This window comes from Rhincodon typus, chromosome 45 (assembly GCF_021869965.1).
Source record: "Rhincodon typus isolate 14 chromosome 45, sRhiTyp1.1, whole genome shotgun sequence".
Classification (NCBI taxonomy): Eukaryota; Metazoa; Chordata; class Chondrichthyes; order Orectolobiformes; family Rhincodontidae; genus Rhincodon; species Rhincodon typus.
In genome coordinates this window covers 10,178,664-10,192,937 of record NC_063376.1, presented here as the reverse complement: position 1 = coordinate 10,192,937, position 14,274 = coordinate 10,178,664, and the positions used below count along the sequence as shown (strand labels likewise).

The 14,274-nt window shown below is 46.8% G+C and overlaps 1 protein-coding gene across 8 annotated transcripts in view; it reads right to left on the bottom strand.

Moving 5' to 3' along the window:
• Window positions 1-14,274, bottom strand: part of LOC109936948 (arf-GAP domain and FG repeat-containing protein 1-like) — a 75,140-nt gene that overhangs the window by 35,779 nt on the left and 25,087 nt on the right. For all 8 annotated transcript variants that reach the window (XM_048620093.1, XM_048620097.1, XM_048620099.1 and 5 more), the window contains exons 4-5: window positions 6,953-7,106; window positions 1,885-2,007 (exon numbers count right to left, since the gene is read on the bottom strand). In XM_048620093.1, the coding sequence (XP_048476050.1) occupies window positions 1,885-2,007; window positions 6,953-7,106 (277 nt within the window). The remainder of the gene's footprint in view (window positions 1-1,884; window positions 2,008-6,952; window positions 7,107-14,274) is intronic.

Genomic DNA, 14,274 nt, shown 5'->3' with positions numbered 1-14,274 from the left:
TTGTATCCATTTCGGCAAAGTTAAGATTAAAATGGGCTGGATCATCGATCAACCAAAGCCTGTCCACCATCTGGAAAGCACAAGTCAGGCCTGGGATAGAATACTCCACACTTGCTTGGAAGAGCACAGCTTCAACTCGAGGCTTGACTCCATCCAAGACAAGAACTGCCGATGCTGGAGTCAGAGATAACTCCGTGTGGAGCTGGAAGAACACAGCAGGCCAGGCAGCATCAGAGGAGCAGGAAAGCTGACGTTTTGGGTCGGGAACCTTCTTCAGAAAAAAGGGTCCTGATCCGAAACATCAGCTTTCCTGCTCCTCTGATGCTGCCTGGCCTGCTGTGTTGCTCCAGCTCCACACTGTGTTATCCATCCAAGACAAACTACTTGATCAGCACGTTAACCACTACCGTCAATATTCACGACTTCCATCACTAATGCTCAGTAGCAGCAGTGTGTGCCAACTACAGGGTGCACGGCAACAACTCACCAAGGCTCCTTAGACAGCACCTTCCAAACCCAAGATATCTACCATCATGAACAAGGGCAGCAAATACATGGAAACACCACCATGTGCAAGTTTCCTTCCAAAGCACTCACCATCCTGATTTGGAAATATCACTGTTCCTTCAGTGCCATTGGGTCAAAACCCTGGAACTCTCTTCAACAGCACTGTGGATATCTTTGCACCAAGGACTACATCAATTCAAAAAGGTGGCTCACTAATACATTCTCCGGGGCAATAACTGCTAGCCTGGCCAGCATCACCCACATTCCATGACCAATTAGTAAATAGGCTGATAGTCTGTAAATGAATTTTTGTATCTATCTTTGTATCTGATATTTTGCACGTGAATGCTTGCATGAGTGAGTGCATGAATGAATGCATGCCTATCTGTAAGAATGTACAGTATGCGAGACTGCAGGCATCATTCTAGCAACAACATCTGAAATCAGTTTCCATCGAGTACACAGACAATAAGCAGGTCTATTGTCATTTCTCTTGACCCTTCCTCCATATTTAAATTGACTGAATGGCTGTCTGACATTCAGACTTGGATAGGTTCAAACTTCCTTCAACTAAAGACGAGAATAAGTGAACTTTTGGTCCCGAACAAACTCAGTTCCTGAGTCACTGACCACACTTTTCTCCCTGGCAAGTATCCAAGGCTGAAGCAGATTATTAGCGACCTTGGTGTTATTCCTGACCCCAAGATGATCTTCCTATTACATGTCCACACATTTCTAATATTCCCTCCCACCCCGATTCCCACTGCAGCACTGACAGTCACACCTTCAGCAGCTCTGGAAATCCATCCCAAAATCTTTCTCTCTCTCTCCAATTTTCAGATGCTTATAAACTGACCTCTTCAAATACATTTTTATTCACCAGTTACGATTGTCTGATGTAGTGTGGTATCTGATGTTCTTTTTCCATCAGCAGGGGCAGGATTGGGGATTTAGGGACTTATGAGAATATGGGTGAGAGAGACTAAGTTTGATGGGCATGCACATGCAACATAGATGTGCAACACAATGAAAAAGACCATTTGGCTCATCTGCTCACTGCTTCATACGAGACGCCCCTCCACATCCTATACATTTCAAAATCAGCAAATATTTCCATTCCTTTCTCCCTTGAGTTTTTCCAGCTTCAATGTATCAATACTATTCACTTCAACCACTCCATATGGCAGCAAGTTCTAAATTCCCACTCTCTGGGCGGAGAAATTTCTACCGAATTCCTGATGGGATTTATTAGAGACTGTCAGATATCAATGGCCCCCGAGTTCTGGCCTCCCCTAAAAGCTGGTGCACCTTCATAACACCTATCGCTTGGTCATTTTAAAGACTTTGACACACTGGGAGCTGAGCGAGGTGCCATACCTGAGGTTGCGGACTGGACCTGGAAAGGGGCTTGGTTGGCTGGTGGGAAATTTCCAACATTAGCTGAGCCTCCGCTGCTAAACGGGCTGAAGCCTGGGAAACCTGGGTGTGCAGTCTGCTGAGCTGGAAGAGAAACAGACCCATTTACCATCATGACTGCAGAGCATCATCACACAGAACTGGTTAGTATCATTTCTAGACATAAGCTAACCTTGACCCTGTGTTTAATTCAGTAATAAAGGCTGAAATCACATCACCATTACAATTGCGAGGAGGTGGTCGTGTACTGTTTAAGTCATTTGACTAATCATCCAAAGCCCCAGGCTAATATTCTGTGGAAATGGGTTTGATGGCAGATGGTGAGGTCTGAATTCAACTGAAGTGTGGAATAAAAAAATTCAGTCTTAAGTTGATTGTCGTAAAAACCCGTTCTGGTTCAGTGAGGTGAAGAGGTCGAGGGAGGGTAGGAGGCCTTGGGGTGGTGTCCAGGAGGAGGGGGTGTGTTGGAGGCGGGAGAAGGGGTCAGTAGAGGGAGGATTAGGCTCACAGTTAAAGAAGTAAGCGCAGAGGCGGAGGAAAAACTACTCAATGTCCAAACATGACCGGTATTCGTTGATGTGTGGGTGGAGGGGGACAAAGGGGAGCCCTTTACTGAGGACTGACCATTTGTCCTCAGTAAGGGGGAGGTCTGGGGGGCATGGTGAAGACTCCGCAGGGCTGGGTGCTGCTGGCTGTGGAGGTGATGGGCGGAGCGATATCGGCGTCGGTGGTGGGCCATGTGGCGGCGTCAGTGGTGGGCGGAGTTGCATCGGTGTCGGTGGTGGGCAGAGCGGGGTAGGCGGAGGCAGCAGCAGTGACGGTAGGTGCGTCCTCAGTGTCTATGGTGTTGGCCTCGGAAATGGAGGCGGTGGTATCAGCAGCGGTGTCGATGGCGTTCGCTGTCCCGGAAGTGGTGTACCCGGCGGCGGAGGATGTGACGTCATCCGTGGGTGCTCCGACAGTGGCCACATGGCCAATGGCGGCAGGCATATTGTGGGCAAGGTCCTGGGTGGAGTCGGAGATTTGGGAGGTGGAGTAGGCCCGTTTTGGGTGGTAGGCACCAGTAAGTTTACTGTACTTACGGTTTTTAGTTTCCAATAAAGCTGAGTAGAATTGAGAGTTCAGGTTGTGGATCCTATGAAGAATACAAAAACAGGAGAGGTCCTTTGCAGGTCTGGGAGAGGGAGGCTCTGAGCTGGGGTAGGCTTAATTGTAGTGCCAGGAGAAGCCGGCACATTGCTGCGAGTTTGTGTTTCAGGAGTCGCAGGGAGAAACACTTCTGAAGGATCTCAATGTTCTGAATGTAGACATTGTCACGGTTGGGGCCAAATTGGGAAGGCCTGAATGTGGACTGCAGTCCATTGGGGATGATCAGGTTCCGTAGGCAGGTACTAAGAAACGTGATGTGGCTGAAAGGGTCTGAAGGAGGGTCTAGGCCCGAAAAGTCAGCCTTCCGGCTCCTCTGATGCTGCTTGGCCTGCTGTGTTCATCCAGCTCTACACCTGGTTATCTCAATCTCCAGCATCTGCAGTTCCTGCTATCTCTGGTTCAGTGTCATCTTTTAGGGAAGGAAATCCTCTATCGTTACCCAGTCTGGCCTGCAGATGACTCCAGACCCACATCATAGGAATGTAGGAACACAAGAACAGCAGTAGGCCATTTAGCGCCTCGAGCCTGCTCTGTCATTCAATAAGATCATAGTGATCTGTGGCCTAACTCTGTATGCCTGCTTTGGGCCTATAGCCTTTGTTTAATAAAACTTTTTCTATCTCAGATTTAAATTTAACAAGTGAATTAGCAGCGAGTGTCATTCCAGGAAGAGAATTCCAAACCTCCACTACTCCATGTGTAGAAGTGCTTTCTAACTTCTCTTCTGAATGGCCTTACCCTAATTCTTAAACTGGTTCTAGAATCTGCAGTGTAAATAGTTTATCTAATCTGTCTTTCCATGATAACATCTTGAAGACCTTGATTAGATAACCAACTAACCCTATAGAGTGGGTTCTGATTTAACGTGATAGTTCCATTCTCGTGCGATCTCACGAAACAAAAAAATCACACAATAACCGTGCTATTTAAACTAATGGGGCTGGAATCACATTCTACAAATAGCAGTCTAAATTCAACAATCCCGTTAAAGCCAATTCACGTTGAAGAAACATGCATGATAGCAGAACTAACTTAATTCGAGAGAATTAAGGCCTTATTTGTCTGATCTCTCTTCATAACTTAACCCCCGAAGTCTACGCATCATCCTTGTAAGCCTGATTGAACGTCCTCCAAGGCCAAAAACATCCTTCCTAAGATGTGGTGCCCAGATCTGCTCTCAGCACTATAAGTAGGGTCTAAGTAGAGATTTAGGTAACTGCAGCGTAACATCTGCATATGAAGGCCAGCATTCCATTCGTCTTCTTGACAATTTCTGCATCTGAACATAGAACAGTACAGGCCGTTCAGCCCACAACGTTGTGCCAACCTATTATCTTACTCTAAGATCAAACTACCCTACATTTTACTATCCTCCATGTGCCTATCCAGCAGTTGCTTAAATGTCCTTAATGTATCTGACTCTACTACCACTGCCGGCAGCGCATTCCACGCACCCACCACTCTCTGTGTAAAGAACCTACCTCTGACATCTCCCCTATACCTTCCTCCAATCACCTTAAAATTATACCCCCTTGTAATTGTCATTTCCGCCCTGGGAAAAAGTCTCTGGCTATCCACTCTATCTATGCCTCTCATCATCCTGTACACCTCTATCAAGTCACCTCTCATCCTTCTTCACTCCAATGAGAAAAGCCCTAGCTCCCTCAACCTTTCCTCATAAGACCTGCCCTCCAGTCCAGGCAGCATCCTGGTAAATCTCCTCTGCACCCACTCTAAAGCTTCCACATCCTTCGTATAATGAGGCGGCCAGAACTGAACACAATATTCCAAGTGTGGTCTAACCTGGGTTTTATATAGAGCTGCAGCATAACCTCACAGCTCAAACTCAATTCCCCTGCCAATGAAAGCCAACACACCATACACCTTCTTAACAACTGTATCAAATTGGGTAGCAACTTTGAGGGATCTATGGACGTGGACCCCAAGATCCCTCTGGTCCTCCACACTGCCGAGAATCCTGCCATTAACCCTGTAGTCTGCATTCAAATTCGACCTTCCAAAATGAATCGCTTCACACTTTTCTGGGTTGAATTCCATCTGCCACTTCTTTGCCCAGCTCTGCATCTTGTCAATGTCCCGTTGCAACCTACAACAGCCCTCCACGCTATCCACAACTCCACCAACATGCATGTCATCGGCAAACTTACTAACCCACCCTTCCACTTTCTCATCCAAGTCATTTATAAAGATCACAAAGAGCAGAGGTCCCAGAACAGATCCTTGTGGAACACCACTGGTCACAGAGTTCCAGGCTGAATACTTTCCATCTACTACCATCCTCTGTCTTCTATTGGACAGCCAATTCTGTATCCAGACACCAAATTTCCCTGAATCCCATGCCTCCTTACTTTCTGATTGAGCCTACCATGGGGAACCTTAACAAATGCCTTGTTAAAATCCATATACATCACATCCACTGGTCTGCCTTCAACGTGTTTGTCACATCCTCAAATAATTCAATAAGGTTTGTGATGCCTGCCCTTCACAAAGCCATGCTGACTATTTCTAATCAAACTGTGCTTTTCCAAATAATCGTAAATACTATCTCTCAGAATCCTCTCCAATAATTTGCCCACCACATAAGACAGACTGGTTGGTCTGTAATTCCCAGGATTATCCCTATTCCCTTTCTTGAACAAGGGAATAATATTTGCCACCCTTCAATCATCTAGTACTACTCCAGTGGACAGTGAGGATGTAAAGATCATCGCCAAAGGCGCAGCAATCTCTTCCCTCACTTCCCGTAGTATCCTTGGGCATATCCCGTCTGGCCCAGACTGCTCATGGCACTTTAAACAGCAAAGCACCAGAAACCCCAAATCTCATGGGACACCCAGAGTTTAACTTTGAGCATTCAAAAAAAAAAATACACAGATCTATCCTTTTCAGTCTGAAATGGATAACCTCACACTTGCTTGAATTAAAATCCATCTGCCACAGCTTTGTTCATTCACCTGTCAGTATCCTGATATACTTTCATGCTGTCATCACTGTCTACATTGCTGCCCAATTTTGGGTGCCAGCAAATTGCTTTTTATGCCATTATGCAAGTCGTTGTGAATAATTGAGGCACCAACACACAGATCCCTACAGGACAACACTAGTCACAACCTGCTAATTTCATTACTTACCCATAATTCCAACTGTGTTTCCTGTCAATCAACCAATTTCCTATCTAGGTTAGTAATTTGCCCTCGATTCCATGGCCTTCCAGCTTAGCTAACAGTTTCTTGCATGAGGCATTATCAAAAACCTTTTGGAAGTCCACATAAACAACATCCACCAACTTAGCTCTGTCCACCATACTGACCCACCCCGAAATATTTTTGAGGTGATCAGTTACCCAATCCTTGATTTTAGAACAATTTTTGTTAGGCTAACTAATCTACAATTCCCTAGTTTCCCTCTGTTACTCTTCTTAAAGTAATACTGACTCTTAACTGCCCTCTTGGCAATTACAGACAGACAATAAGTGATGGTCAAGCCAGTAACATCCACATTCCACAAAGGAATGAAAAAAAGATTTCCACAAATACAGGGAGTATACTATGTGTGAGGATGGTTAGTTTAAATTTCCCATTGAGAATCACATCTCAGATGGGAAATAGTTTCTCTATAGCAAGCCTATCGAATCATTTTAAGGAGAGTTTACCTATTGTAATGCCCCTTGACCATTTAAACTGAAGACAATAGAAGCACACTTAATGCGTCTGAATAATTTAACTCTTTGCACCTTTATCAAATAGGATTGATGTTGCTCAGATTCACCCAAGGCTAACATGTTCTTCCTGAGGTACAAAGCCCAGAACTGAATCCAGTCCTCACCGTGCCCCCAACCCACCTACCCACCCACACTTACCTCCAAAAGCAGGGAAGGCCCCAAAGGCCTGTGCAGCAGTGTGCTGGGGTACCGGGGAAGCAAAAGGATCACCTCCAATATCTGCCAAAAGATCCAGCTGTGATTTCTTCGCTGGCTGTTGATTCTGTTGCTGCATCGATTCCTGGTTGGCAACCTAAGATGGGGGTAGGGAGGACAGAAGAGAGACAGCGTGGTGAGAGAGACAGAGTGTGCGCATACATGCATGAGTCAGAAAGAGCATGCAAATAGGGAGGGGGAGAGAGAGAGCGCGCACGCGCGAGGGTTGGAGAGGTGGGGGGCAAGCAAGCAGAAAAAGAGAGAGCACAAGAGTAGGAGAGAGAGGGGGAGCAAAGACAGTGCACAGGAGGGGAGCAAAGACAGTGCACAGGAGGACAGCAATGGGGGGGAAAGGGGAAGGGTGGCGGAGAAGGAAGGGAGCAAGGGACTGGAGGAGGAGGGGGAGTGGCCGGGAAGGCGAGAGAGGAAGGGAGGGAGGGCAGTAAGACAGAGTGGGTGGGTGGGAGGGCGGGCGGGGAGGTAGGAAGACAGAGACACAGAGACAGCAGGGGGAGAGGACGGGAATTGGGGTGGGGGGGGTGGTGAAGAAAAGCGGCGGAAGTGGGGGGAGAGGGGGAGGGGGCAGGCGGGTGGGGGGAAAGGGCGAGGTGGGTGGTGAAGGTGAGTGGGTGGGTGGGGAGAGGGGCGTTACGGGGATGAGGGTGGGCGGGGAGAGGGAGTGTCAGATTGACTGAGTCCAGGAGAGGAATGAGAACCATAAGACCCACATGAAGTAGGCCATTCAAATCAGCTCTGACAATCCTCAACTTAACTTTCCTGCCTTTCTGCCATAATCCTTGACTCCTTTACTGATCAACGCAAACCTCTCAGACATGAATGTATTAATGACCAAGCTTGCAGTAACATATTCCACAAATTCACTGCCCTGAGAGAAGAAATCCCTTGTTGCAGTCTTAAATTGGTGACCCTTTGCTCAGGTTATGTCGCCTGGTCCTGGACTTTCTTCACATTTACTCTGAAAAACCGCCTAAAAATCTTTCATGTTTCAAGAAGGCCTCAGTTCGTTCTTCTAAACTCCACTGACTACAGGCCAAACCCATTCAACTGCTCCTCACAAGACAATCCCTCCGTACCGGAGATCAGTAAGTGAACGTTCTCTGGAATGTCTCCAGTACCAGTGAAGAAACCTAAAAGCTCTTATCTACAAATGGGAATGCTATCCCCAATGCACTGGAGCCAATGTTTACACCTCAAACAAGATCATTAAAATTGATGGATCTGGTCATTAGTATGTTGTGTTTTGTGGCCTCATGCTGTGCATAACCTAACTGCAGCATTAAAGTGATTCCACTTTAAATGCGTTCCACTATTATCAAAGCATTCTGGCACAGAGGGTCTGAAAGGCATTATTAAAAATACAAGTTCTTCCTTGCAAAGGGAACGACATTTTGCATTTAGATAGTGCCTATGACGTAAGGAACATGTCAAACACATTCAGTTGGAAAACTTCGGCATTCCATTTGTATCTGTCCAAAGCCTGCTCCAATCAACAAAGCACAAGTTAGGCATGTGACAGAATACTCTCCACTTGCCTGGATGGGTACAGCTACAACAACATTCAAGAAGCTTGACATCATCCAGATCAAAGCAGCCTGCCTGATTTGGCACCACTTCAAACATCCACACACCCCCATCACCAGCTATGGTCGTGCTCCAGCTATCGTCGTGTGTACAATGTAAAAGATGCACAACTGTACTAAAGGCACATTCCAAACCCACAACCACTACCATCTAGAAAGACAGGAGCAGCAGATACACGGGAACACCATCCCCTGGAAGCTCCCGTCTGAGCCACTCACCATCTGACTTGGAAATATATCACTGGGCCAAAATCCTGGAATTCCCTTCCTAACAACACTGTGATGTTAACACCACACAGACTACAGCAGTGCATGAAGGCAGCTCACCATCACCTTCTGCAAGGCAACTAGGGACGGGTAATAAATGCTGGCCCAGTCTTGAGATTCTCACATCCCATGAAACAATTTTTAACAATTTGGAAGTACAGGCACACTGTGTAGAGTCAGAGTAATACAGCATGGAAACCGGACCTTTGGGCCAACCTGGTCCATGCTGACCATGATGCCTACTCAGCTAGTTCCAACTGCCGCATTTAGTCCATATCCCTCTAAACCTTCCCATCCATGTACCTATCCAAATGTTCTTTAAATGTTGCTATTGTACCTGCCCCAATAACTCTCTGGAAGCCCATTCCATATACACATCACTCTGTGTGAAGAAGTTGCCTCTCAGGTCCTTCTTAAATCTTTCCCATCTCACCTTAAACCTATGCCCTCTAGTTTTCAATTCCCCATCCCTGGGAAAAAGACTATATGCATTCATCCTATCTGTGCACCTCATGTTTTTTTTACACCTCAATAAAGGTCACCCCTCATTCTCCTATGTTCCAAGGAATAAAGTCCTATCCTGGCCAACCTCTCCCTATAACTCAGGCCTATTAGTCCTGGCAACGTCCTCGTAAATCTTCTTCGCACACTTTCCAGTTTAACTATGTCTTTCCTACAAAAGGGTGACCAAATCTGCACACAATACTCCAAGTGCAGCCTCACCAAAGACTTATACAACTGTAACATAGCGTCCCAACTCCTATACTCAATGCCTCGACGGACGACAGCCAGCATCGCTAAATGCCTTCTTCACTACCCTGTCTACCTGTGACACTGCTTTCAATGAACTATGAACTTCTACTCCTCGGGTCCCTTTGTTCCACAACACTCCTAAGGACCTTATCATTTATTGTGCAAGTCCTACTTTGGTTCGATTTTGCAAAAAGTGCACACATAGAACATAACAGCGCAGTACAGGCCCTTCGGCCCTCGATGTTGCGCCGACCTGTGAAACCAATCTGAAGCCCATCTAACCTAAACTATTCCATTATCATCCATATGTTTATCCAATGACCATTTAAATGCCCTTAAAGTGGGCGAGTCTACTACTTTTGCCCTCACACTTATCTGTAATGAATTGCATTAACCAATTCTCAGTGCACTTCCTCATCTGATCAAGATCCCTCTGTAATTTTTGATAATCTTCCTCACTATCACTTCCTCATTTTGTATCATCCGCAAACTTACTAATCATGCTTTGTACATTCACATCCAGATCATTTATGTAAATAACAAATAACAAAGATCCCAGCACTGATCCTTGTGGCAAAACCACGAGTCACAGGCCTCCAGTCTGAGAAAGAACCTTCAACCATCACCCTCTGCTTCCTACCATCAAGCCAATTTTGAATCCAATTAACTAGTGCTCCCTGGATCCCACGCGACCTAATTTTCATACCTAGCCTGCCGTGCAGGACCTTGTCAAAGGCCTTATTTAAGTCCACATAGACAATACCCATTGCCCTACCTTCATCCTTCTTAGTTACCTCTTCAAGAAAAAAATGTCAGACATGACTCCTGTGCGCAAATCAATGCTGACTATCCCTAATCAGACCGTGATTATCCAAATGTTGGTTGATCCTGTCCCTCAGTATCCTTCTAATAACTTGCCTACCACTGATGTCAGGCTCACTGGCCTGTAGTTCCCGGGCTTGCCTTTGCTACCTTTCTTCAACAATGAACAACATTAGCCACTCTCCAGTCTTCCGGAACTTCACCAGTGGCTAAAGACAAAGTAAGAATCGCTGCAACGGCCTCTGCAATTTCTTCTCTAGCCTCCCACAACATCAGACAATAGGCTTGATCAGACCCAGGGGATTTATTGACCTCAATGCGCTTTAAGGCTGCATACACCTCCTCTCTGGTAATATGTATGCGGTCCAAAACATCCCCACTTGTTTCCCTTATTTCCTTAGCATCCACGATTCCCTCCCTCAGTAAACACAGAGGAGAAATATTCATTAAAAAATCTCCCCCATCTCCTGTGGCTCCACACACAGATGGCCATGCCGAACTTTAAGGGGACATATTCTCTCCCTAGCCACCCTTTTACTCTTAATATAGTTATACAACCTCTTGGGATTATCTTTAACCTTATCTGCCACATCCATCTCATACCCTCTGTTTGCTCTTCTGATTTCCCTCAAGTGTGCTCCTACACTTTTGATAGTCATCTAGGAATTCAATTGAGCCCAATCGCTTAAATCCTTCTTTTTCCTGACCAGAAACTCAATATCCCTTATCAGCCAGGGATCCCTAAACCTGCCAGCTTTTCCCTTCACCCTAAAAGGGACACACTGTCCCTGGAGGCCAAGCAGCATCAGAGGAGCAGGAAAGCTGACGTTTCAGGTCTAGACCTTTCTTCAGAAATGGGGGAGGGGGAAGGGGATTCTGAAATAAATAGGAAGAGAGGGGGAGGCGGATAGAAGATGGATAAAAGGAGAAGATAGATGGAGAGGAGACAGACAGATCAAGGAGGCGGGGTTGGAGCAAGTAAAGGTGAGTTAGGGAGGGGATAGGTTGGTCCAGGGAAGACGGACAGGTCAAGGAGGCGGGATGAGGCTAGTAGGGAGGAGATAGGGGTGGGGCTTGAGGTGGGAGGAGTGGATAGGTGGGAGGACAGGTTAGGGAGGGGAGTACGAGCTGGGCTGGTTTTGGGAATGCGGTCGGGGGAGGGGAGATTTTGAAGCTTGTGAAGTCCACATTGATACCATTGGGCTGCAGGATTCCCAAGCGAAATATGAGATGCTGTTCCTGCAACCTTCGGTGGCATCGTTGTGGCACTGCAGGAGGCCCAGGATGGACATGCCGTTCAAGGAGTGGGAGGGGGGAGTTGAAATGGTTCGCGACTGGGAGGTGCAGTTGTTTGTTGCAAACAAATCGTAGGTGTTCCACAAATGGACATTTGCATACAATACAAATGTATACCACATTAGCAGATGTGTAGGTATACTGTATCTGCTGTTCCCGTTGTGGCCTCCTCAACACCGGGGAAACCAAACGGAGGCTTGGGGGTCGCTTTGTGGAGCACCTACAATCGGTTCGCAACAAACAACTGCACTTCCCAGTCGCGAACATTTCAACTCCCCCTCCCACTCCTTGAACGACATGTCCATCCTGGGCCTCCTGCAGTGCCACAACGATGCCACCCGAAGGTTGCAGGAACAGCATCTCATATTTCACTTGGGAATCCTGCAGCCCAATGGTATCAATGTGGACTTCACAAGCTTCAAAATCTCCCCTCCCCCGACCGCATTCTCAAAACCAGCCCAGCTCGTACTCCCCTCCCTAACCTGTCCTCCCACCTATCCACTCCTCCCACCTCAAGCCCCACCCCCATCTCCTCCCTACTAGCCTCATCCCGCCTCCTTGACCTGTCCGTCCTCCCTGGACCAACCTAACCCCTCCCTAACTCACCTTTACTTGCTCCAACCCTGCCTCCCTGATCTGTCTGTCTCCTCTCCATCTATCTTCTCCTTTTATCCATCTTCTATCCGCCTCCCCCTTTCTCCCTATTTATTTCAGAATCCCCTTCCCCTCCCCCATTTCTGAAGAAGGGTCCAGACCTGAAACGTCAGCTTTCCTGCTCCTCTGATGCTGCTTGGCCTGCTGTGTTCATCCAGCTCTACACCTTGTTATCTCAGATTCTCCAGCATCGGCAGTTCCTACTATCTCTGTAACACGGTCCCTGGACTCTTGATATCACACTTCTAAAAGCCTCCCATTTGCCAGTGGTTCATTTTCCTTCAAACAGACTCACCCAATTGACTGCTACTAGATCCTGCCTAATGGACCCAAAATTGGCCCTGCTCCAGTTTAGCACCTTAACCTGTGGACCTCTCCTATCTTTCTCCATAACTAAGGGAGTTATGGTCACTGGACCCAAAGTGTTTTCCAACCGACACTTCAGTCACTTAGCCAACCTCACTTCCTAAGAGGAGTCCAGTGTTGCACCCTCCCAAGTTGGGCGCTCTACATATCAATTTAGGAAACTTTCTTGGACACTTTTGACAAATTCCACCCCAACAGGGCCTTTTACATTCTGGGTATCCCACTCAACACAGGGGAAATTAAAATGTCCAACCAATACTTTTGCGTTATTCCAGGTAACTCTCTACACATCTGCTGCTCTAGTACCTACTGGCTATTTGGAGGGATTTATAATACAGTCCCAACAGAGTGGCCATTCCCTTCTTGTTTCTAAGTTCTAACCATGTGGCTTCATTTCATGACCCCCCCGCTTAAGAATATCCTCTCTAAACACCGTGGTTATGTCCTCCCTTATCAAAAGGGCAACTCCCCTCCTCACTTACTTGTACTGCTATATCCTGGGACATTGAGCTGCCCTGTTTCTGTTATGGATACCATACCCCAGTCCCCAGAGCCAAACCATGCTCTGAGCTTATCTGCCTTACCAGTCAGGCCTCGTGCGTTGAAATAAATGCACTTTAAACCAGAAGTCTTCCCCCTCTACTGAGCCCCTGGCTAACCCGAATCGTAAACTTGCTCTTGATGGCTAATATGTTTTCCCCTGACTTCTTGATGGCCCCTCTCTTATTCAGAGTGCCACCCCCACTGCCAAACTAATTTAAACCCTCCCAGGTAACACTAGCAAATCTCACTGCAAGGATGCTGGACTCCCTCCAGTTCAAGTGCAACCCATCCCTCTTGCATAGATCACTTCTAACCCAGAAGAGATTCCAATGATCCAAGAGCTGAAAATGCTGCGCCCTACACCAGCTCCTCAGCCACACATTCATTTGGGTTGTCTTTCTATTTCTATCCTCACTGGCACATGGCACCGGGAATAATCCGAAGATCACTACCCTTGAGGTCCTGCTTTTTAACTTCTTATCTAACTCCCTATATTCATTCTGCAGGACCCCATCCCTTTGTCTAACTATGTCATTTGTGTCTTTTACCCTGAAGCCTTGGTTCAAATCAGTGTGCTGACTGTAACAGGTCTCAGTGAAACGTGGGGTGACCTAGTACTCAAACACACACACATGCTCACAAGTATGAGCAACAATCTTGCTGAAAGATATCAGGAATGGACTTTGCACTGATATAGAACCTTTCATTACCCCCAGGATATCTCATTCACAGATGAACTGTTTTTCGAGGTGTAGTTACTGATGTAATGGAAGAAACGTATTGTCAATTGACACACAGCGAGATCCCCAAACAGAAAGATAAACAACCAGGCCATCTGTTGACCGAGGTCAAGTATTGGCCCCCATAAGCCAAAGGAGATGAAGATGGGAGCTGAGGAAGAGCAGAGGGACAAACAAAGCAGAACCAAGTCCTACTGTACTTGGCCTTGCATTGTTTGACACC